The sequence below is a fragment of the Rhinoderma darwinii genome, chromosome 3, assembly GCF_050947455.1.
Source record: "Rhinoderma darwinii isolate aRhiDar2 chromosome 3, aRhiDar2.hap1, whole genome shotgun sequence".
Classification (NCBI taxonomy): Eukaryota; Metazoa; Chordata; class Amphibia; order Anura; family Rhinodermatidae; genus Rhinoderma; species Rhinoderma darwinii.
Window position 1 is genome coordinate 406646740 of NC_134689.1, and position 26312 is coordinate 406673051.

General features: G+C 42.3%; 1 protein-coding gene across 1 annotated transcript; it reads right to left on the bottom strand.

Moving 5' to 3' along the window:
• Positions 1-2974: 2974 nt before the first annotated feature.
• Positions 2975-25512, bottom strand: GAL3ST4 (galactose-3-O-sulfotransferase 4). The gene is made up of 4 exons (XM_075859202.1): positions 25049-25512; positions 19341-19451; positions 8738-9023; positions 2975-6481 (listed from the first exon to the last, which is right to left on the bottom strand). The coding sequence occupies exons 2-4, from the start codon at positions 19445-19447 to the stop codon at positions 5654-5656; spliced, it is 1221 nt and encodes a 406-aa protein (XP_075715317.1). The 5' UTR covers positions 19448-19451; positions 25049-25512; the 3' UTR covers positions 2975-5653.
• Positions 25513-26312: the final 800 nt, after the last annotated feature.

Here is a 26312-nt window from a genome sequence, read left to right on the forward strand (position 1 = left end):
TATCTGCTAGATCTGCCCTGGTCACCTATAAGTGTTATTATCTGCTAGATCTTCCCCGGTCACCTGTAAGTGTTATTATTATCTGTTAGATCTCCCTGGTCATCTGTAAGTGCTATTATTATCTGCTAGATCTGCCCTGGTCACCTGTAAGTGTTATTATTATCTGCTAGATCTGCCCCGGTCATATGTAAGTGCAATAATTATCTTCTAGATCTGTCCCAGTCACCTGTAAGTGTTATTATTATCTGCTAGATTTGCTCCAGACACCTGTAAGTGTTATTATCTGCCAGATTTGCCCTGGTCATTGGTAAGTGTTTTTATTATGAAGTGGATGCATCTAGGAGTATTAACAAAGCGGTAGACCATGCAAACTCACAGAGCAGGGTCGCCGAGTACTGAAGTGCGTGACGTGTAAAATTCTCCTGTCATCTGTTATATCACTCACTACAGAGATCCACACTGCTTCAAGGAGTGACATCAGCACAAGAACTGTGCATTAGAAGCTTTATGAAATGGGTTTCTATGGTCGCTGCACACAAGCCTAAGATCACAATGCACAATGCCAAGCAGCGGCTGGAGTGGTGTAAAGCACGCTGCCACGGGACTCTGAAGCAGCGTGTTCTATGGAGTGATGAATCACAGCTTAATATCTGGCAGTCTGATGGAGAAATCTGGATTTGGCGAATTCCAGGAGAACGCTACATTTCTGACTTCATAGTGACTACTGTAATATTCGGTGGAGAAGGGTAATGGTCTAGGTCTGTTTTTCAGGGATTTTCCCCTTATTTCCAGTAAAGTAAACCTTCAAGGCAGCAAAGACATTTTACACAATTGTAGCTTCCAACTGTGTGGTAACAGTTTTGGGATCGGCCCTTTCGTGTTCCAGCATGACGGTTCCCCTGTGCACACAGAGAGCTCCATACATGGGGTGAGGAAATTGTTGTGGAGGAACTCGATTGGCTGCACGGCGCCCTGATCTAGGATGAATTGGAACATAAATAACAAGCCAGACCTGCTCCCCCAACATTAACGATTGGCCTTACAAATGCTCTTTTAGCTGATGGACGGACACACAGACACCCCCACAAAAGAGAGGAGGCTGTTATAGCTACAAAAGAGGGCCAAATTAAAAATTAACGGCCATAGTTTTGGAAAAGGAAGTCCAACAAGCTCATAGGGGTGAGGTGTTCACATACTTTTGGCCATATGGAGTGTCTGAAAATCTAGATCTTTCCTGCCTAAAACAAAAAATATTCTTAATCCCGACCAGAGTTCCCAACCACCAGTGGAGTTCTTCTTATTTAACGTAGTTTCTGCTGAACTTGGACATTTTGGATCATTTCAGGAGCTTCCTGCTGTGTTTTACTATTTGCTTGTAGACAGAATGTCTGCTCAGCACCCCCACAACCTCAAGTATTTGAAGAAAAATCCAAATCACTACCGCAGTATTTATTAATGTTATATTTAGCTCTGGAGTATAAATGGTGGGGGGTGCATGGTTTATGAAAAATACTCCAGAAGAAAGACCAAAGCTGGCCGCACACACTAGGTTTTTGTTGTCTTACTGTTTTCTGTAGGATCATCTAAATATCTAAGGGTATGTTCACACACAAGCTCAAAAACGTCTGAAAATACGGAGCTGTTTTCAAGGGAAAACAGCTCCTGATTTTCAGACGTTTTTTAAGCCACTTTTTTTAAAAAAGCTCCAAAAACGGCCGTAAAAAACGCTGCGAAAAACGCTCTGTCGGAACAGAACAACGTTTTCCCATTGAAATCAATGGGCAGATGTTTGGAGGCGTTCTGCTTCCGATTTTCGGCCGTTTTTCGGGCGTTTACGGCCCGAAAAATGGCCGAAAATAGGCCGTGTGAACATACCCTAATATGTATGGGCACAGTCCAACAGTGCCAAAGGCGAAACAAAGTTTGTGTGGGGTGGACTTTTACCTGTTCGATCCCTCGTATTTCTAGAAGGTTAGCATTTGCCGGAGATGCTTGATAGTTACAAAGCTTCTTTTCAGATGTACAGAATATTACATTTAGGAAAACATTGAAAAGAAAAAGAGCCTTCAAACTTCAGTCTGTAAGTATTTCGCCTGGTTCAGGGCCATAGGGGGCAGTATTAAGGCAGTAGAAATGTCCAGCTTAAGGCAGCCCTAGACTTAAAGATTAACTCTAAAGATCCAAACAGTTTATGTCTATTGTACTAATGGAAATTTGCTCCATCAATTGGAACTATACGTTTGCCATAAACATTAGATAAACGTCGGTCGAACCAGCCAACAATCGAATGTGTATGGTGGCCTACCAACATGCCCGATCCTTTGATCCTGCGGACACATATTGAAATAAACATGCACTCTCGGCTGTGCCAAGCTGGCATGTTTTTGGTGGTCGGGTGAAATAGCTCTCTGTTGGATGAGCGTTCGACCGACAGCTATTGCACGTGTATGGTTATCACTCTTTAAAATTTATCTTGGCCAATAGTGGGGAAGGTTCACTATCATCCAAGAAAAATACACGTGGGGGAATGCAAAAACAAAACAATAGGTCATTCATATCGTGAGAAATATCTATGCCTCTTTCTTGGCTAGCGTCTCGGGGAATTCTATCTCTACATTTATATGTCCGTACAATGGCTGAGTAGGTTTCACAAGTGACAACCACTTTTTAAGCCTGAAATGTGCTCACTGCAGTTGTCACTTCTCTTGGCAGTACATTATTCAGCGGGGGCAACCATGAACGCAGGAGAAGACCTTTTCCCAAGGTTAAGAGCATGGGCATAGCTATAAGGGGTTCAGAGTCGGGGACCCAAGGGCTCCTCTGCCTCATAAGAAGACATCCGTATTATAAATGGCAAATGGTAGGTGGTCGGACCCGATTACAGATTTCATAGGGGCCCAGAAAATTCAAGTTACACCTCTAGTTGAAAGAATATAAAAAATAAAAGTTCAGATCCAACACATGACTCCTCACCTGGTCAAACACGATCATTTATTCATTGACTTTCTCCATTGAATTTTGTCCACCAAGTTTCCAGTTTTTTTCCTTCCATACAAACACAGAAAATATACAAAATAGTTGCTACAAATATCTATAAATATTTTTTTAAATTATTGAAAAAAATTAGAACTAGAAAATATCATCGGAAGTAAAAGCCCTTATGTGTCGATCCAGCTGTTTGGAAGACACTCCCATGCTCTAGAGGCCAGTCTCACCCCGAGTAATTGGAAGGCAGTCTCATTTATTGAGTGGCTAGCAGTCTCTCTGGGAAGTAATATGTCTCAAGTATTGCATAATCACATAAAAAAGAGGCCCGGCATCTGTCAGGTTCTTCATGTTTTTGACATGTGGTTCCTCCCATTGGGTTTCTCGAGGTTCTGTCCTGGCTCTCGAAGGCATCTAGATTGTTCTTGTTAACAATTTTTTAGGAATATGGTAAAATTATCTTCAAATCGAAGGAACTTTTGAATACAATTCTCTTTAGAGGATGTTATCTCTTGTAATGGTGTTTGCCCAATTGAGTAGAGTACTCGTCTCAGATCTAACCACCATCATGAGTTATAAGTATCGCTCAAGAAACTTAGACAACCCAGAGGGGTTAAACTTACTTACATTTCTTTTTGATTTCTTTTAAACATTTATCCCGAGTTGGTTTCAACCCTTGAATTGTACAATTTTACCATTGTTGATCAGTCGGCCATCCTAAAAACATCATAGCTTTACAGATACCAAGCCCGAATGCTGCTAACAGAACTATGTCTTTAACACAAAATAGAAGATGTTTCCATCAGTCCGTCGGACAAGCCTTAAATTTTATTACTAACAAGGGGCTGGAAATTTCACATGTTGTACAATTGAAAACTTTTTTACCCATACTAACTTATGGGAGTAAGCTCTGTAAATACAGTATCTTCATAATTTCCCAGGACCGTTTATTGGTTATCTCACCACACCATAACTTTAAAGGATATGAACTCTTTTACAACCAATGCAAATACTTTTGATGAAAAAAAATCATACCATTTTGTGTATACAGCTTCTATGCTTACTGATGTGTATCTGTGGTTACATATTATAAGCAAACTCTGTGTAGTCTCATCGTGCAGTTATGTTTTATACCCTTCCAACTACATCCTCTATTACTCTATGTCTATAAGGTATCAAGGGGTCAGAGGGAGTGGACTGACTCATGACTACAGCACCAGACTACACAAGGTATGTTTGTAGTCTGTAACCATGGAAACACATAGATCTTTTTGCAGTTACTTCATTTTATTTATCTTAGGATTGGATTGGAGGAGTAAAAGTAAAACCTTTAATGAGTATACAATGAACTGATCTTGTAAAGTCTCACTGTATGCTTTTCCCGAGGAGTCCTACAGGACAAATTAATCATTACAAGATGCCCATTGAAATCAGTGGACCGTACATGTAACAAGCCAGGTCCTCAAGTAGGTGAACTTTTCTTTAAAGTGGCTTTCCGCTCTGGCCAATAGAGAAGAGTCTCAAGTGGGGGGCTTCTTCTTGTCATCTACAGACAAAACCATCATTAAATTGAGAGACCAATGTTTCCAACTCTTAAGGTAGGTGCCATATTGACATTAGTGATGTAGAAGAAGCTTGTGAAATTGAGGCACTCAAATAGTAGATTAAAAACATTGGGACTATAATGGATCTTTGCTTTCCTATACGTATATTTCTAGTAGGTTGTGTCCTTATTATAGAAATACATTATGTTAATGCTTTATTTACTGTAGACAACCTTACACTGATCATAAATGTCTAAAGATAGGATTATTCAATATGGCTACAAATTGGCCAACCAGGTGGAAAACATATACTTGTTCATCTTTAATGTGTCCACCTGGAGCTTCTGGGCCCAGACAATATATGCCAGGGGCCACTCAACTGTTGCCATTCACAGTTGTAGAGGAACTTTTGGCCCCATGGTCTTGGTGTGACTTCAACTCTTATAATGACACCACTGGTCCTTTATCATCTACACTTTCACAGAACACCCTCTCTACATTAATACAGTGATTGGGAAATTCCAATGGTGAAAGTACCACGTAGTAGTGCTATAGAACTAATAATGTAGCAGTCACGGGCAGTGTTTTCGCTTAATTCAAGATAAACTTGACCCAGACCATAGTCTCCTACTCAACAGTCAATAGTATCAGAATAGGATGTCTATGAAGATTGTCCTGTTTGGATTGTTCGATTCTTGCTGAAGATTCACATTCACTCAAAGGCAATCAATATGGTTCCCGGTCATATTTAAAGTACTCTCAGATAGTTGACTGCCAATTCCCATTAGACTCTTAATGTTTTAGAGGTAGCGGTGAGTCAGTTGGGGCAGTAATAAAGAATCAGTACCGTAGTCAGGATTAACAGTATATTCATTGCACTATGTAACTACTCTTTTAGTATCTTCCCCAATATCTTATCAAGTCTGGAGAAGGCATGTCGGAAGAAGGCATGTCGGAAGTGCCGGGGCTATAAAGTGCTTGTCGAGCCTAATGGTGTAGTATTAACAGTGAGGACAGTTTCCATATATTAATCAGGCATATTTTATGTGTACTTTAAAGCAACATCCTCAACCTCAACAGAATATTCTAGCCACATGTATCACCAGTGCTTTTTTTTTTTTTTTTTAGCTGCCTATGGCCCTTGCATGAGTATCTCCAAAGACTGAGCCATTAGTTGATTTTACTGGGAATTGGCGAGCATCTATGAGATCTTTGTACTGAAGCTCTGGTGTTACCATCCGAACACAACGTGTACGAACCTCGGGAGGAAGATCTTTCCGAACAGCCCAACCTAGGATCTTCTCCTGTCCTAGTTGGAAGGGCTTAATAGCTTCCTCTTTAATTTGTTCTGCGCCCACAGGTCCTGAGCCCTCAAGACAAAGTTTAGCCAAGTGTTGCCTCTTTGCCTTCAACTTTCTGACCTCATTGTCCATCCTTACCCTCCCAAAATGTTCCACCTTTTCCCAGAAGGTACGGTTAAAGTAAGAGTAGAAGTACCAGTCTAGAGAATTCCATGCTCTCAATTTTTCTATGTCTCCACCAGTCAGTGTTCTTGAGGTCCCACGGCTGTTCAGTTTAAAAGTCACTACATCATCAAGGTCCCAACACAACCTTTCTTTCAGAAGAATCATCGATTCATCAAAGTGTTCAGCTAGAAGAACCAAGTGAAATGTATCCTGCACTGCTCGTATTCCAGCTTTTGCAAAAGTTTCCGTAAACGGAGCATCAGAGTTGAATCCCAGATCAAACCATAACGGGTTACGGGCATAGTGGTTGGATCTCTCACCTAGTCGATAGTACCGTGATGGGTGAGAAATAAATGCTTTAAAATTAGGTGCCTTCTTGAAGGCTGACGACACAGCACGATAATAGGAAAAAGATGACTCGGCCATGGTTGCTGGGTCCCGAAGAATGGTGAAGTAAAAAGAGTCTGGAGGCATCACTTTCCGCACCTGTGAAATAATGGAACTTAGTGTTAGACAAAATCTAGAGAATGTAACCCTTGGTATATGTACTAATAGTAACTAACTACAGTGGGATTTTCAACATGTTATATATCTTATCACACGGAATGTAGGAATGTATGAAGGATTGAGTCATCAGGATGGCATCTTGTGGGGAAGCGGCAGGTTCTGAACTTGTTTTACAATCTAATTTCAATGCCTTGACTTGGGGAAAGCAAGTCCGGAATATATGGTAATTTAAAAATTAAGGGAGATTTGAGGGATGTTGGAATACCAAATATGTTTACAGTTTATGCCATAGGTGGATCACCATTAAGTGAATCTGTGAAGAACTTATATTTAGGAATAACTAGATCATAAGCAAAGCTATACCTGTAATGCCAGTATTCTGCATCTAAAGCCAACAGAATCACACTGAAAGTTCATTGGATATAATAGATGCCTGAAGGTCCTTTTACACGGCCCGATTTGGTCCGTGAAAACAAGCAATGATCGGTAATCTATGGGAACGAGCGATCGTTACTATGATCACCCGTCCCCATACATTTCCATCACGTCGGCAGCACATATCCGTTTTCACAGGGAGATGTGCTGTCGACTAGCGATTATTATATTGGCCGCATAAACGAGCAGATCAGCCCAATCATTGGCCCATGTAAAAGGGCCCTAAGTTAAGGATGAGGTCTCGCCTTGTTTACACAGGACCGATTTAGGCAGTAATAATTAAAATTGTTGCCCAGTTTAGAAAACATATGTCCATATAGCATATTAAGTAATTCTGAGATAAAGGGATTTAAAAACAAATTGCAAAGAGCAGGAAAGTTAATCAAGTAGCAAAACAATACTCGTCAATTCCATCCTTGGCCACTCCATCGACAATGCTCCCCGCCGGTCTCTGTTGACTTCCCTTATGACGTGCCGTTCATGCACAGTACTGCTGCAGCCAATTACTGACCTCATCGGTTATGTTAGCATGTACGGCACGGGACCGCTGAGGCCAGTGATTGTCTTCAGCGATCACGTGCATGAACGACAGGTCATCACTGCAGGACAAATCAATAAACACCGGCGGGGGAACACCGGAGCAGTGGCGCTGGAGCGGCATGGGATCAAACAGGTAAGATTTTTTTTTAAATCTCAGACAACTTCTTAAATAAAAGATTTTTAATTATTTTTACTACTTTTGGAACTGTTTTGCCCATTTGTCTAACAAATAATATCAGGTCATCTGCGTATAAGAGGATTTCAGTTTCCTGCAACCTCAGTCTACAACCCATTATGTGGGTTATTTATTAACCTTTCTACTCCAGTTTTGTGGCGTAGAACAGTTTCAAAATTGCCTTTTTGCGCCCACCCTCGCTACTTTTGTGGAAAGAAGCGTGGTTTTGGGAAATGGGGCGTGGCCACAAAATTATTATAATACACCAGAAAATTGGCTCCTAGATAGCGTAGATTTCACTGTATGGGGCGTAGCAATGTAGAAGCCCATGCTGGGCGCCTACCTTGCCACCCTCTGACCAGACTATCCCCAGCCCTTTCCATTGGACTGCTAAATTAGTTTAAAAAAATGCAAAAAAAAAATATAAAAAAGATTATACTCCCTGCTCCTCTTCTTCCCTCCGTCTCCTTCATTATTCCAGCGCTGCTCATACACGGAGCTGATGTCGATAGCATCCGCAAGTTGTATGCGATGCAGCACTGATGACGTTGAAGTGCTGCATTGCATATAAGGGCCCTGGTGCCGCTCGGCATCAGGTCCTTGTACGAGCGCCGCTTCAGTGATGACAAAGAGGATCGTGGTGAGTATGTGTGTTTTTAATATTTTTTGTTTGCCGAAGAGGGAGAATAATGGTGGCCCACGGCCTGGCCGAAAGAGATTCAACACATTCATTAAGAGGCTTATGGGTCTGGGTTTACTCTAACTTTTCAGTCTATTAGGACTAGTGTATTCAATTAATTCCTCCCCATGCCTTTTCTATCCCTAATATTCTGGAAGGACTTCTGAATGCTTCCCTATGCTTCTGAGGCATATGGAGGTACAGTGGGGCTATAGACTTCTATAGGTGCCATGTTAAAAGAGTATTCCCAACATAGACATCTATGGCATATCAACAGAAGGGGCACCCGACCCCTGTTTACCCCTTGACAACTTGGAGATTGTAGCGAGCCATAATACGGTCGTATACATCAACACTGCTACATGAATTCCGGTAATGGCGACTTATCACAAGACATATGTGTTACCTCTCGATAATTAAAGCGCATATGATGACACATGATGTCGTAGGGCCGGGATGAAGCATTGTATCCTTTCACTCTATGAGATTGGAAGGGACTTGGATAGTTGAACTGATACTTGTAAGGCAGAGCGAAGAATAAACCGTTACGGTCACCATATCGATGAAGAAGGTTCAGGATGGTGCTCCCAGCGGTCTTGTGTGTCTTCAGAAACATGATATGTCGTTTCGGTTGGCACATCGAAGGCTCAGGCAGCGCAGTTACAAGGCGTGGCGGAGATATTTGCTGGGACCTGAGGATACGGAAAGACAATATAGCTTAGCAATCGGAAGATCTTGTAAAGGAAATACAAGTGCTATTAATGTCGCACACAATGATGTGCCCAAACATTCTACAGTAGCTCCATCAGGATATAGAAGCACCAGGGTGAAGTGAAGGTCTGTTGCATTCTATGGACAAACCATTGCATGGGCATCCCTCCATGGGTACCCCAGCCGTATCTTTCTGTACCCCACATAGATTTTACCAGAGAGATGACAGTCTTGTTGCTCAATTTTCTATACTTTTAGATTCAGGTTCTACTGCAATACAATGTTATGAAAGACTGGTGGTGCCCCCTCGACGGTGAAGGGTGCAGGGATATTGCCCCCTTTTACCTGCAGTGTAATCCAGCTCTGAACAGCACATATTAGAGATGTACTATATAAGAGCATCTTTATCCTATAACAGAAATGTTCAGTCTATTCGTAATCTCCACTTTGGAGAATCCCTACTTGTTAGAAGGCTCCCTTGATAAGTAATGTAATGTATGTAGACAGTGACTCCACCAGCAGAATAGTGAGTGCAGCTCTGGAGTATAATACAGGATGTAACTCAGGATCAGTACAGGATAAGTAATGTATGAGCACATTGACTCCACCAGCAGAATAGTGGGTGCAGCTCTGGAGTATAACACAGGGTGTTACTCAGGATCAGTACAGGATAAGTAATGTAATGTATGTACACAGTGACTCCACCAGCAGAATAGTGAGTGCAGCTCTGGAGTATAATACAGGCTGTAACTCAGGATCAGTACAGGATAAGTAATGTCATGTATGTACACAGTGTCTTCACCAGCAGAAAAATGAGTGCAGCTCTGGAGTATAACACAGGATGTAACTCAGGATCAGTACAAGATTAGTAATGTATGTACACAGTGACTCCACCAGCAGAATAGTGAGTGCAGCTCTGGAGTATAATACAGGATGTAACACAGGATCAGTACAGGATAAGTAATGTAATGTATGTACACAGTGACTCCACCATCAGAATAGTGAGTGCAGCTCTGGAGTATCATACAGGATGCAACTCAGGATCAGTACAGGATAAGTAATGTAATGTATGTACACAGTGACTCCATCAGCAGAATAGTGAGTACAGCTCTGGAGTATAATACCGGATGTAACTCAGGATCAGTACAGGATAAGTAATGTAATGTATGTACACAGTGACTCCACCATTAGAATAGTGAGTACAGCTCTGGAGTGTAATACAGGCTGTAACTCAGGATCAGTAAAGGATAAGTAATGTAATGTATCTACACAGTGACTCCTCCAGTAGAATAGTGAGTGCAGCTCTGGAGTATATTACAGGATGTAACTCAGGATCAGTACAGGATAAGTAATGTCATGTATATACACAGTGACTCCACCAGCAGAATAGTGAGTGCAGCTCTGGAGTATAATACAGGATGTTACTCAGGATCAGTACAGGATAAGTAATGTAATGTATCTACACAGTGACTCCTCCAGTAGAATAGTGGGTGCAGCACTGGAGTATAATACAGGATGTAACTCAGGATCAGTATAGGATAAGTAATGTAATGTATGTACACAGTGACTCCACCATTGTGGGGACCGCGACCTAGTAATCCGACTGGTAAGAGTTCTGTAATGTCGGGGTAGGGAAACAGACAAGTGAGCCCTAATCTACCCGCCACTCATACCCTGCCTACTTGCAACGACCCGCCCTAGGCAACGGGGTACAACTGGGCTACGGTCCCTACACTCAATAGGTGCACGACAGACAAACAGACAAGGGTACAAAGAAGCCAGGAAAATGGGGAAGTTGCCCACGGGAACACCGTGAGCAACAAGCGAGGTGAACGAGCCGAGTCAAACCAGGAGATGAGCGAGGTACAATAACGCAGAGCAGAAGAGTGGTCAGAAAAGCCAATGTCAATCACAAGCAGAGGATCAGTAGTTCAAGAAGCTGCAGCAGGGCCAGGAAACCAACAGAGAAGAATCACAAGCAAAGGAGGAACAGGAAAGGCACGTATAAATAGACAGAGGGCGGGAGCTAGCTCCGTCTGGCCAGGCTGTGATAGGCTCTCCCACTCCTAAGCCTGCCATCCTTGGTGGTGGAAGATGGAGTCAGTCTCACAGACATAGAAGCAGGTGCAGACTGATTACCTATGGGCGTCGACACAGAAGTTGTGTCTGGCAGATCCTTTACAAGTTCATGCCCCCTTGTTTTAGGGTAAAAAATGGGGAGATTTCCTAAAATGATTGCGGTACAAGGATCCACATCCTTGGTAAGAACAGTATCAGTAGTATTTAGAAATGGATCTTCCTGTGAGGAAGGTAGGGAGCTGGATCATATAAACATGACGGAGGTGTAGATACTGGTGATATTATTTCTGTGGCATTCTGATAATGACAGTGCAGTTGGGTAAAGGAGAACAATATATTATACTCAGTCTGAAAATGTTGGTATTCCAGCTAATTGCTGGTTACTAAAGATATAAAGTGATTATAGTCTGGTCTCATCCACTTATGATCGTAGCAGTCTCATGTGGTCTCATCCACTAATGATAGCAGCAGTCTCGTGTGGTCTCATCTGCTAGTTGATAGTAAAAATCTCATCCAGTCTCATCCACTAGTTGATAGTAGCAGTCTCGTCCAGTCTCATCCACTTATGATAGTAGGAGTCTCGTCCAGTCTCATCCAGTCTCATCCAGTCTCATCCACTAGTTGATATTAGCAGTCTCATCCAGTCTCATCCGCTAGTTGATAGTAGCAGTCTCGTCCAGTCTCATCTGCTGGTTGATAGTAGCAGTCTCGACCAGTCTCATTCACTAGCTGATAGTAGCAGTCTCGACCAGTCTCATCCGCTATTTGATAGTAGCAGTCTCGTCCAGTCTCATCCACTAGTTGATAGTAGCAGTCTCGTCCAGTCTCATCTGCTGGTTGATAGTAGCAGTCTCGACCAGTCTCATTCACTAGTTGATAGTAGCAGTCTCGACCAGTCTCATCTGCTGGTTGATAGTAGCAGTCTCGACCAGTCTCATTCACTAGTTGATAGTAGCAGTCTCGACCAGTCTCATCCGCTATTTGATAGTAGCAGTCTCGTCCAGTCTCATCGACTAGTTGATAGTAGCAGTCTCGACCAGTCTCATTCACTAGTTAATAGTAGCAATCTCGACCAGTCTCATTGACTAGTTGATAGTAGCAGTCTCATCCAGTCTCATTCACTAGTTGATAGTAGCAGTCTCGACCAGTCTCATTCACTAGTTAATAGTAGCAGTCTCATCCAGTCTCATCCGCTATTTGATAGTAGCAGTCTCGTCCAGTCTCATCGACTAGTTGATAGTAGCAGTCTCGACCAGTCTCATTCACTATTTGATAGTAGCAGTCTCGTCCAGTCTCATCGACTAGTTGATAGTAGCAGTCTCGACCAGTCTCATTCACTAGTTGATAGTAGAAGTCTCGTCTAGTCTCATCCACTAGTTGATAGTAGCAGTCTCATCCAGTTTCATTCAATAGTTGATAGTAGCAGTCTCGTCCAGTCTCATCCACTAGTTGATAGTAGCAGTCTCGTCCAGTCTCATTCACTAGTTGATAGTAGCAGTCTCGTCCAGTCTCATCGACTAGTTGATAGTAGCAGTCTCGACCAGTCTCATTCACTAGTTGATAGTAGCAGTCTCGTCCAGTCTCATCGACTAGTTGATAGTAGCAGTCTCGTCCAGTCTCATTCACTAGTTGATAGTAGCAGTCTCATCCAGTCTCATCCACTAGTTGATAGTAGCAGTCTCGTCCAGTCTCATCGACTAGTTGATAGTAGCAGTCTCATCCAGTCTCATCCACTAGTTGATAGTAGCAGTCTCGTCCAGTCTCATCCACTAGTTGATAGTAGCAGTCTCATCTAGTCTCATCCACTTGTTGATAGTAGCAGTCTTATCCAGTCTCATCCACTAGTTGATAGTAGCAGTCTCGTCTAGTCTCATTCACTAGTTGATAGTAGCAGTCTCATCCAGTCTCATTCACTAGTTGATAGTAGCAGTCTCGTCCAGTCTTATCCACTAGTTGATAGTAGCAGTCTCGTCCAGTCTCATTCACTAGTTGACAGTAGCAGTCTCATCCAGTCTCATTAAATAGTTGATAGTAGCAGTCTCGTCCAGTCTCATTCACTAGTTGATTGTAGCAGTCTCGTCCAGTCTCATTCACTAGTTGATAGTAGCAGTCTCGTCTAGTCTCATTCACTAGTTGATAGTAGCAGTCTCGTCCAGTCTCATTCACTAGTTGATAGTAGCAGTCTCGTCCAGTCTCATTCACTAGTTGATTGTAGCAGTCTCGTCCAGTCTCATCCGATAGTTGATAGTAGCAGTCTCATCTAGTCTCATCCACTTGTTGATAGTGGCAGTCTCGTCCAGTCTCATCCACTTGTTGATAGTAGCAGTCTCATCTAGTCTCATCGACTAGTTGATAGTAGCAGTCTCGACCAGTCTCATTCACTAGTTGATAGTAGCAGTCTCATCCAGTCTCATCCACTAGTTGATGGTAGCAGTCTCATCTAGTCTCATCCACTTGTTGATAGTAGCAGTCTTATCCAGTCTCATCCACTAGTTGATAGTAGCAGTCTCGTCTAGTCTCATTCACTAGTTGATAGTAGCAGTCTCATCCAGTCTCATTCACTAGTTGATAGTAGCAGTCTCGTCCAGTCTTATCCACTAGTTGATAGTAGCAGTCTCGTCCAGTCTCATTCACTAGTTGACAGTAGCAGTCTCATCCAGTCTCATTAAATAGTTGATAGTAGCAGTCTCGTCCAGTCTCATTCACTAGTTGATTGTAGCAGTCTCGTCCAGTCTCATTCACTAGTTGATAGTAGCAGTCTCGTCTAGTCTCATTCACTAGTTGATAGTAGCAGTCTCGTCCAGTCTCATTCACTAGTTGATAGTAGCAGTCTCGTCCAGTCTCATTCACTAGTTGATTGTAGCAGTCTCGTCCAGTCTCATCCGATAGTTGATAGTAGCAGTCTCATCTAGTCTCATCCACTTGTTGATAGTGGCAGTCTCGTCCAGTCTCATCCACTTGTTGATAGTAGCAGTCTCATCTAGTCTCATCGACTAGTTGATAGTAGCAGTCTCGACCAGTCTCATTCACTAGTTGATAGTAGCAGTCTCATCCAGTCTCATCTACTAGTTGATAGTAGCAGTCTCATCTAGTCTCATCCACTTGTTGATAGTAGCAGTCTTATCCAGTCTCATCCACTAGTTGATAGTAGCAGTCTCGTCTAGTCTCATTCACTAGTTGATAGTAGCAGTCTCATCCAGTCTCATTCACTAGTTGATAGTAGCAGTCTCGTCCAGTCTTATCCACTAGTTGATAGTAGCAGTCTCGTCCAGTCTCATTCACTAGTTGACAGTAGCAGTCTCATCCAGTCTCATTAAATAGTTGATAGTAGCAGTCTCGTCCAGTCTCATTCACTAGTTGATTGTAGCAGTCTCGTCCAGTCTCATTCACTAGTTGATAGTAGCAGTCTCGTCTAGTCTCATTCACTAGTTGATAGTAGCAGTCTCGTCCAGTCTCATTCACTAGTTGATAGTAGCAGTCTCGTCCAGTCTCATCGACTAGTTGATAGTAGCAGTCTCGTCCAGTCTCATCCACTTGTTGATAATAGCAGTCTCATCTAGTCTCATCCACTTGTTGATAGTGGCAGTCTCGTCCAGTCTCATCCACTTGTTGATAGTAGCAGTCTCATCTAGTCTCATCGACTAGTTGATAGTAGCAGTCTCGACCAGTCTCATTCACTAGTTGATAGTAGCAGTCTCATCCAGTCTCATCTACTAGTTGATAGTAGCAGTCTTTCCAGTCTCATCCACTAGTTGATAGTAGCAGTCTCGTCTAGTCTCATTCACTAGTTGATAGTAGCAGTCTCATCCAGTCTCATTCACTAGTTGATAGTAGCAGTCTCGTCCAGTCTTATCCACTAGTTGATAGTAGCAGTCTCGTCCAGTCTCATTCACTAGTTGACAGTAGCAGTCTCATCCAGTCTCATTAAATAGTTGATAGTAGCAGTCTCGTCCAGTCTCATTCACTAGTTGATTGTAGCAGTCTCGTCCAGTCTCATTCACTAGTTGATAGTAGCAGTCTCGTCTAGTCTCATTCACTAGTTGATAGTAGCAGTCTCGTCCAGTCTCATTCACTAGTTGATAGTAGCAGTCTCGTCCAGTCTCATCGACTAGTTGATAGTAGCAGTCTCGTCCAGTCTCATCCACTTGTTGATAATAGCAGTCTCATCTAGTCTCATCCACTTGTTGATAGTGGCAGTCTCGTCCAGTCTCATCCACTTGTTGATAGCAGTCTCATCTAGTCTCATCCACTTGTTGATAGTGGCAGTCTCGTCCAGTCTCATCCACTAGTTGATAGTAGCAGTCTCGTCCAGTCTCATCCACTTGTTGATAGTGGCAGTCTTGTCCAGTCTCATCCACTAGTTGATAGTAGCAGTCTCGTCCAGTCTCATCCACTTGTTGATAGTGGCAGTCTTGTCCAGTCTCATCCACTAGTTGATAGTAGCAGTCTCGTCCAGTCTCATCCACTTGTTGATAGTGGCAATCTCGTCCAGTTTCATCCACTTGTTGATAGTGGCAGTCTCGTCCAGTCTCATCCACTTGTTGATAGTAGCAGTCTCATCTAGTCTCATCCACTTAATGGCAGTCTTGTCCAGTCTCATCCACTAGTTGATAGTAGCAGTCTCGTCCAGTCTCATCCACTTGTTGATAGTGGCAGTCTCGTCCAGTCTCATCCACTTGTTGATAGTGGCAGTCTCGTCTAGTCTCATCCACTTGTTGATAGTGGCAGTCTCGTCCAGTCTCATCCACTTGTTGATAGTAGCAGTCTCATCTAGTCTCATCCACTTGTTGATAGTGGCAGTCTCGTCCAGTCTCATCCACTAGTTGATAGTAGCAGTCTCGTCCAGTCTCATCCACTTGTTGATAGTAGCAGTCTCGTCCAGTCTCATCCACTTGTTGATAGTGGCAGTCTCGTCCAGTCTCATCCACTAGTTGATAGTAGCAGTCTCGTCCAGTCTCATCCACTTGTTGATAGTGGCAGTCTCGTCCAGTCTCATCCACTAGTTGATAGTAGCAGTCTCGTCCAGTCTCATCCACTTGTTGATAGTGGAAGTCTCGTCCAGTTTCATCCACTTGTTGATAGTGGCAGTCTCGTCCAGTCTCATCCACATGTTGATAGTAGCAGTCTCATCTAGTCTCATCCACTTAATGGCAGTCTCGTCCAGTCTCATCCACTAGTTGATAGTAGCAGTCTCGTCCAGTCTCATCCACTTGTTGATAGTGGCAGTCTCGTCCAGTCTCATCCACTTGTTGATAGTGGCAGTCTCGTCCAGTCTCATCCACTTGTTGATAGTGGCAGTCTCGTCCAGTCTCATTCACTAGTTGATAGTGGCAGTCTCGTCCAGTCTCATCCACTTGTTGATAGTGGCAGTCTCGTCCAGTCTCATCCACTTGTTGATAGTGGCAGTCTCGTCCAGTCTCATCCACTTGTTGATAGTGGCAGTCTCGTCCAGTCTCATCCACTAGTTGATAGTGGCAGTCTCATCTAGTCTCATCCACTTGTTGATAGTGGCAGTCTCGTCTAGTCTCATCCACTTGTTGATAGTGGCAGTCTCGTCCAGTCTCATCCACTTGTTGATAGTGGCAGTCTCGTCCAGTCTCATCCACTAGTTGATAGTGGCAGTCTCATCCAGTCTCATCCACTTGTTGGTAGTAACAGTCTCATCTAGTCTCATCCACTTGTTGATAGTGGCAGTCTCGTCCAGTCTCATCCACTAGTTGATAGTAGCAGTCTCGTCCAGTCTCATCCACTAGTTGATAGTAGCAGTCTCATCCAGTCTCATCCACTAGTTGATAGTAGCAGTCTCGTACAGTCTCATCGACTAGTTGATAGTAGCAGTCTCGTCCAGTCTCATCCACTAGTTGATAGTAGCAGTCTCGTCCAGTCTCATCCACTAGTTGATAGTAGCAGTCTCGACCAGTCTCATTCACTAGTTGATAGTAGCAGTCTCGTCCAGTCTCATCCACTAGTTGATAGTAGCAGTCTCGACCAGTCTCATCCACTAGTTGATAGTAGCAGTCTCGTCCAGTGTCATCCACTTGTTGATAGTGGCAGTCTCGTCCAGTCTCATCCACTAGTTGATAGTGGCAGTCTCATCCAGTCTCATCCACTTGTTGATAGTAACAGTCTCATCTAGTCTCATCCACTTGTTGATAGTGGCAGTCTCGTCCAGTCTCATCCACTAGTTGATAGTAGCAGTCTCGTCCAGTCTCATCCACTAGTAGATAGTAGCAGTCTCATCTAGTCTCAGCCACTTGTTTATAGTGGCAGTCTCGTACAGTCTCATCCACTAGTTGATAGTAGCAGTCTCATCCAGTCTCATCCACTAGTTGATAGTGGCAGTCTCGTCTAGTCTCATCCACTTGTTGATAGTGGCAGTCTCGCCCAGTCTCATTCACTAGTTGATAGTGGCAGTCTCATCTAATCTCATCCACTAGTTGATAGTGGCAGTCTCGTCCAGTCTCATCCACTAGTTGATAGTGGCAGTCTCGTCCAGTCTCATCCACTAGTTGATAGTGGCAGTCTCGTCCAGTCTCATCCACTAGTTGATAGTAGCAGTCTCGTCCAGTCTCATCCACTAGTTGATAGTGGCAGTCTCGTCCAGTCTCATCCACTTGTTGATAGTAGCAGTCTTGTCCAGTCTCATCCACTAGTTGATAGTAGCCGTCTCATCTAGTCTCATCCACTTGTTGATAGTGGCAGTCTCGTCCAGTCTCATCCACTAGTTGATAGTGGCAGTCTCATCCAGTCTCATCCACTAGTTGATAGAAGCAGTCTCGTCCAGTCTCTCTCATCCACTTGTTGATAGTAGCAGTCTCATCTAGTCTCATCCACTAGTTGATAGTGGCAGTCTCGTCCAGTCTCTCTCATCCACTTGTTGATAGTGGCAGTCTCGTCCAGTTTCATCCACTTGTTGATAGTGGCAGTCTCCAGTCAATGTGACATGTTCCCTCGCTCCCCTGTCTCTTAAGTTTCCCCAGTCTCTTATGAGTATCTCTTCTGATACAGTGAAGGGGACATGTAACCTAACATGGATCTTATGGACCAGTAAAATCACCTGCACACATACAGTAGAGGAGCACTTACTGAACTACTGGTTTATAGATGACCCTTGGGGGGAAAAAACAAGACGGAACCACAGAGTCAATAAATAGTAGACTGCTCCCAACCCTCATGTAATGTTCTTCTCACTGATGTATGTTTAGAAACATTCCTCTACCACGGGTATAAATGCCAGACATTTAGGAAATATTTTAATCCTGGGAAGCTCGGGAAGACTTGCAATGTTAAAAAAAAAATGTGACTTGGTCCCATGGGGTTGTTTTCTCAGAGACAGTCCACCATCTGTGAGAACCAGTGAGTTGCAGCTGGTAAGATGTCCTCATTTGGTGGTCACAAACATCAACACTTTAGGGAGCATGGTTTATCTTAATAACAAGGGTCCAAGGATAACATTTTTGGACCAGCTATGAAGCATTAAGTTATCATTCTTGGTTGAAGAACCTTTCCTGAGAGTTTGATGCAATGTATAAGTGTAGGTAACAGCCTACGGTCTATGACAGTAGACATAATTGTCTTTATTGATACTGGATTCGGTGAGGTTTTCAGCCTTTCAATGTAAAGAAGAATGCTTCTATTCACTGACAGCAAGAGCAGAGTTTGTAAATGGTAAAAGTATTGAAACACAAACAGGCATATTTCTTAATGTTTCCTGACACAATTGCACTGAAAAGGATGATGTTCATGCTCATTTATTGAAATGAATAAGGTTAAGCTGCAATACCAGACACTTCCAATGGACAAAAGGGGCACTGCTTTTTTTTTTAATCTTTTTTTTTTTTTTAATAATCATCATGGACAACCTTTTTAAGTTGAACATCTTTACTCTTCCTGCACTACTAACTAGTACTTATGGTCAGGAATATTGTCCCGAACATTTCCCTTGGTCTCACCTGTAAATCATCTATATGAGGTTAGAAGTATATCTCTGCTTTTTTTTGTCCAAAAACAGTGCCATCCTTGTCTATAGGCTGTGTCTGGTATTGCAGGTCAACCTCATTGAAGTAAATACCAGACATGACCCATGGACTAGAGTGGCGCTGTTTTTTTTGTAGAGAAGCATCCATTCCTTCTTAACCGATACAACCCCTATAAACCTTGTATATTATATGACGTTAGAGTCCAGATTATCTACATCAGATGGTCTGTTACTCACTCACCTCTTCGGGAAGTGGACGCCCAGAAGCTGAATAGTAAATCCGATGGCCATAAGGACTATGAGGCCAAAACCCAGGGTTTGTATCCTGCAGACTTGACCTAACCTCATTCTCCTGTAGGAAAATTAAAAAAAGTAATGTCAGATATCACTTTAAGAGAGGTGTAGGGTGACCTATCAACCCCAGGCATTATGGGTAAAACCTTGGTGCTACTCAGGGCTACTTTTTTTTTCTGCATGGACATAAGGTTAAATAATAAAATTCTGTCTTCCTGCAGCCACCACTAGAGGGAGCTTATGAGCTTACTGCATACTTTTTTATTATGGAGTTCAATGGATAAGTTGTACAGTTAGCTTCTAAGCTCCCCCTACTGGTGGCTGCAGGCAGACAGGATTTGCATCATTTATCTATATGTCCATGCAAGTGATATATTCTTGTTGTCAGTGACTAGGAACATTCTTATCTACCGTCACAGGTTGAAAACTCGTATAGACCTAATACTTCTCATAGATGAGGATTTGCTTCAATTCAGTCTAGACTATCCCCCATGAGCAAAACAAATCAGCACCAATCTCTCTTCTGTAATGAGTTTGTTACAATGTATCAGTGCAGGTAAAATGTATTAGTTTATACTTCAGACAGGAGTTTCTAAACTGGATACATTTGTAACAAACCCTCAGGTTTGCGAAGCATTAGGTCTATACAGGTTTTCAGGGTGTAAACAAGAATATTCCTGTTCACTGACAGCAAGCAGAGATCTGAGAAATGGAGAATTTTGTAAATTTCCCTTAAAAAAAAAAAAACACAGAATATTTGTAGGACAGAGGGAAAGGCTCCAAGGCGACCATCTGTAAGTACAGGACAACACAGCAGTCAGACTTATGATGAGATTCAAATATCGGGCTAATGGGAGGGGCGCTGAGTACTCTTTACGAGGTGACTTAGGATGGAGCCTGTTACTCATTGACAAGTTTAATTGCAAAGTGACATACAGTGTGCGGCTTGTGCTTGTCGGGTTGTGACATATTTTATAATAACCCCCCCCCCCCTCCTCTATGTAGGACATCAATCTCACTCAAGAACAACCTCTTGTCCCATTCTCAAGTGTTCCATTCACAGTCTAAGCCTTTTGTAATAAGGAACTAGGACTCATTATGGGGACAACTTTTTAGAAGAGCTTTCTCCAGAAAATGAGCGTCTTTGTTCAAAAAGTTCCGCTGGTGTAGAGTCGTTTAATTAGATTTCCTAACAAGTCTGATCATTGCAGGTCAGAGGGGACTTCACAATGTACGGCCTGCAGTATCAGGGGCAAATCCTGCACTGTGAAGGTTACCTGCCCTTTTCCCCTTGGACCAGGGGCATTCAAATAAATGATGACCAACGTGTTGTGCACCCTCTTATTTTGGATGGATTCTAGATGGGTGAGTGACCATTGAGATGTTATTTTTAACCCACTAAAAACCAAGGATATTAAAAATAATCCATGAGACTACCAGGGATGTTATTATTAACCACTGGACCAACAGGGGTATTATTACAAAGAGCGTCTCTCGCTCTGGAGGACCTGTCCTGTCCTGCATCACACAGACAACATATTGATATGAATGGACATTGTGTAATGCTTCATTTACCCTGTGGTGGCGCTGCAGGGAAACTTCACTTAGTGCCAGATTATAATTGATCGCTAGGGGTCCCAGTAGGGGGCACTTTTTAATCTGCTTATTTAGAGACCCTTCTAACAAGTAGTGATTGTCCAAAGCAGAGAGCCCCTTTAAGCAGTGTGGTGTAATCAATATTTACTCCTAGACCATCACAGTTATTAGTATTAAAGGGTAACTAAACGTTCAAAAAACTTTTGACATGTCATAGTGACATGTCCGAAGTTTTGATCGGTGGTCGTCCTAGCACTGAGATCCCACTGATCGCTAAAACGAAGCGGCAGAAGCACCTGGGTGAGCGCTGTGCTTCCTAGTTTCTGATTGGCTTTCCTCGAAAAGCCGAGCAAGCGGTACACGGGCTGAATAGATAGTCTATGAGCCCGTACAACGCTTGCTCGGCTTTCCCAAGCGCTTCGCTGCTTTGTCTTAGCGATCGGGGAGGGTCTCAATGCTCGGACCCCCACGATCAAAAATTCTGACATGTCACTATGACATGTCAAACTTTTTTGAAAATTTAGTTACCCTTCAACCCTCTAGACCCCAGGGATAATACAGAGTTACTCAAAAGTCTCCATACATACTAGATAGAGGAAAACCATAGTCCTGTGGAGTGGCCTCTAAGATCCTCAGACCCCACCCCACTCGATTATGGGGGTACTTGAAAGGCATGCTACACCCAAGAAAAATTTGAAACATGAATCAATTGACTAACCAATAAGAATAGTATTTGGTAACCCCTAGACCGCCAGTCATATGACTCATAACCCATCAAACACCAGGCATATTATTTATTATCCTCCAGCTGACCAGGGATTTTATTATTAACCACTAGACCACTAGGGATACTATTCACTAACCCACTAAATACCAGGGATATATATATATATATATATATATATATATATATATATATATATATATATATATATATATATATATATATATATAAAACACTCATATGATAGACATGTGGGGTGTTCTTTTTTTAACCACTGAACACAAGGGACATTAATCAACTGCTCGACACCAGGGAAATCATTTATTAAGGAAATGGATAGTGTTTAGTACATGATGGACAACCAGGGGTTTTATTTAAAAAAACAGTAGGCCCTGACAGATATTATTACAACCACTACATCACCACTAGAGCACCATCGTAATTATTAAACCACTGGACCACCAGGAATGGCGTAAGGATAACTGAAGGCTACAGAAACACTGCACTGTGGCCAAATAACTTGGTCAATACAGATGAACAATACAACACAAGGATCCACATCATAGAACCTCATTAAGAACTTATTAGCTGGGTCACCAGGGACCGGAATCTAAATCTGCATTACACAACAGGGTCAGGCTTGCATGAGGGGGTAGTAAATAACCGCTGGTATCTGGTATTAGTAGTTACTTCAACATAGTTTTGCTTTCACGCTCCAGATCTTTTAAGAACCTAAATATGCCCCAACTGAGGCCATATTGTGGTGTTCAGAGGTATCCCTCACCCCAAACAACCAAGTTCTTCTGGTCATATGCCAAACTATGGTGTCCAAAGGTAACCATGCTTTCTTAGTCATGGGCCTATAGTCCAGAAGTGTCCCTCACCCGACACAGCCATACTTTTTTTGTTATGAGGCCCTATTGTGGTGTCTAGAGGTGTCCCTCACCCTACGCAACCATGTTCTTCTAGTCATAGGCCATACTGTGGTGTCCGGAGATGTCTTCCACTCTTCACAATGATGCTCTCCAAGTCATGAGCCTGTATTGTGGTGTCCAGGGGTGTCCCTCACCCTAAAAAAGCACACTTTCCTAGAGGTGTCGCTCATTCTACCATTCAATTATTTTCTTCTAGTCATAGGCCATATTATGGTGTCCAGAGGTATCTATCACCCTTCACGACCATGCTTTCCTAGACATGAGGCCATATTGTGGTGTCGAAAAGTGTCCCACACCCCACACAACCATGTTTTCCTAGTCATAAGCCATACTATGGTGTCCAGAGTTGTCCATCACCCTTCACAACAATGTTCTCCTAGTAATGGGCCTGTATTGAGGTGTCCCTCACCCTACCAACCATACTTTTCTATATATGGGGCCATATTTTGGTATCTGGAGGTGTCCTCATCCTACACAACCATGTTCTTCTAGTCATAGGCCATAATATTGTTTCCAGAGGTATCTATCACCCTTCACAACAATGTTCTCCTAGTCATGGGCCTGTATTATGTCTAGAGGTGTTCATCACCCTACACATCCATGTTCTTTTAGTCAGAGGCCATACTATGGAGTCCAGAGGTATCTATCACCCTACACAAGCATGCTCTCCTAGTCATTGTATTCTATGTTGTAAGTCGGCCTTCATTGTATATTTATATTTGGAGACATACCATATCTATGTATAAATATTTTAGGCAAACTCCATAGTGGTCCACAGTCCAAAACCACTAGTCACCTACTAGTCCACCCTGCACTCCTGTCATAAACGGACCAGTCTAAAAGTATGTAGTGGCCCTCAAGGCACGTGACCTCTGATCTCTAGCTCTCTTTCCTGGCTCATGATAATTACACAGCAAAGATTGATTCCAGATGTAGAAACAGAAAGGACACATGAGAATGTGAGCTGCGCATATATACAGCGGAGATGTTATTATATACTCCTGTAATCCCGAATGTGTAAGATAAACATAAGTTATACAATAGTTACACAAATAGTTATCTCTACACTATGAACTGCTTCATCTATTACACTTTACTCTCTATCTATCTATCTATCTATCTATCTATCTATCTATCTATCTATCTATCTATCTATCTATCTATCTATCTATCTATCTGTCTGTCAGTCTGTCTGTCTATCTATCTATCTATCTATCTATCTATCTATCTATCTATCTATCTATCTATCTATCTATCTATCTATCTATCTATCTATCTATCTATCTATCTCATGGCTATCTATCTATCTATCTATCTATCTATCTATCTATCTATCTATCTATCTATCTATCTATCTATCTATCTATCTATCTATCTATCTATCTCTCTATCTATCTCATATCTATCTGTCTATCTATCTATCTATCTATCTATCTATCTATCTATCTATCTATCTATCTATCTATCTATCTATCTATCTATCTATCTATCTCATGGCTATCTATCTATCTCATGGCTATCTATCTATCTATCTATCTATCTATCTATCTATCTATCTATCTATCTATCTATCTATCTATCTATCTATCTATCTATCTATCTATCTATCTATCTACATATTAATCTCATATCTATCTATGTCTATCTATCTATCTATCTATCTATCTATCTATCTATCTATCTATCTATCTATCTATCTATCTATCTATCTATCTATCTATCTATCTATCTCATAGCTATCTATCTATCTATCTATCTATCTATCTATCTATCTATCTATCTATCTATCTATCTATCTATCTATCTCATATCTATCTATCTACCTATCTATTATCTATCTATCTATCTATCATCTATCTATCTATCTATCTATCTATCTATCTATCTATCTATCTATCTATCTATCTATCTATCTATCTATCTATCTCATATCTATCTATCTATCTATCTATCTATCTATCTATCTATCTATCTATCTACCTATCTATTATCTATCTATCTATCTATCTATCATCTATCTATCATCTATCTATCTATCTATCTATCTATCTATCTATCTATCTATCTATCTATCTATCTATCTATCTATCTATCTATCTATCTATCTATCTAATATCTATCTCATATCTATCTATCTATCTATCTATCTATCTATCTATCTATCTATTATCTATCTATCTATCTATCTATTATCTATCTATCTATCTATCTATCTATCTATCTATCTATCTATCTATCTATCTATCTATCTCATATCTATCTATCTATCTATCTATCTATCTATCTATCTATCTATCTATCTATCTATCTATCTATTTATCTATCTACTTTTTACAATGCTACATATCTCATTTCTGTCTTTCCATATCTCATATGTGTCCCTCCTCAGGTTGCACTCACCTGTCTGGGTGTAGTCGTGGAGGTCTCTCTTGTCCTTAGTTTATTGAGTTGAAGACTCTGCTTCCCCTCCCTCTTCCTCCACTCTTCTCATTCTTTTGTTCCTCATTTATCTTTGTTCTTTGTTTCTCTCGTTCACCCTTGATACTGGGACGGGGCCTCTGTCCTCTCCCCTTCCATTCATAGACTCCTGTGTGTCTCAGAACTTTCCGCCTGTTCTATATATCGGAGTCTGTTGCCTCCTGGTGCTCTCTTAGTTTCTGCTCTTCATGGTTGACTTCGCTCTCGTTCTCTCGCTCTCTATCTCCCTCCCCTGCTGTCTCTATCCCTCTATATCCTTCTTCTCTCTCACCACCCTGTGTGTCTGATTTTCCACCCACTGCCAGTTGCCCTCTGGGTCTTCTCTCCGTCTCCCTTGCTTCTTTACCCTTCTACCCCTCTTCCTTCTCCATGTGTTCTCCTCTTATCCCCCCTTTTTAGTTTTTCCTAACTCTCTCCCCGTCTCGCTCTCTTGTTGGCGCCCCCCCCCCCTTGCGCTCTCGTTTTGTCTCCCCCTCCTTTCTCTTCCCTTCTCCTTTCTTCATCTCTTCTTACTTCTCCATCTGTCCTCAGAATTCTTTCCTAACAAAAGTGCCATTTAGTGATCCTGCTGTTATTCCCGAAGAGGAGGAGGAGGAGGAGGAGGAGGAGGTCCAGCGAAGAGAGAAAGAGGAGAGTGTGCTGTCTGTATAGAGAAATCTCATTCCCTGGACACAGGAAACTTCCTGACTCCTAATTCAACCTGAGGCCTTTAACTATGAAGAAGTGGAGAGAGGAGGAAGAGCTCGGGAAGACCGGGAGACACTCCTGTAGTCTCTACTTGAGGTCCCGGAGGCTTCTGTGGCCTTCAAAGAACATTCCTTACCATCACACAAGACTTCTAGGTGTGGAAGTTGGCGCCCATATGAGTTGACGGGTACCTGGGGGAAATCTCCAATGTTGGTCAGTTTGATGGGACACCTAAGGAACCTTCTCATAGCTCTGAAACAAGAAGAACATCATGTCACTTCCACACACTGTGACAATGACCATGGGCACTCCATTCTTCTTAGTGGATCCCACCAATTTCGACAATATAATGTCTATGGGGCCTGCAAGAAGGGGTTTTTAACCCGTCTGATCCTTTCTTTTCCACAGGAGATAAATGGCACCAGAAGTACCTGGCAGACGCTTATCTCCCCCGTACTGAAACTACACGCATGTTCGGCTGTAGACGTAATGTAGAAAG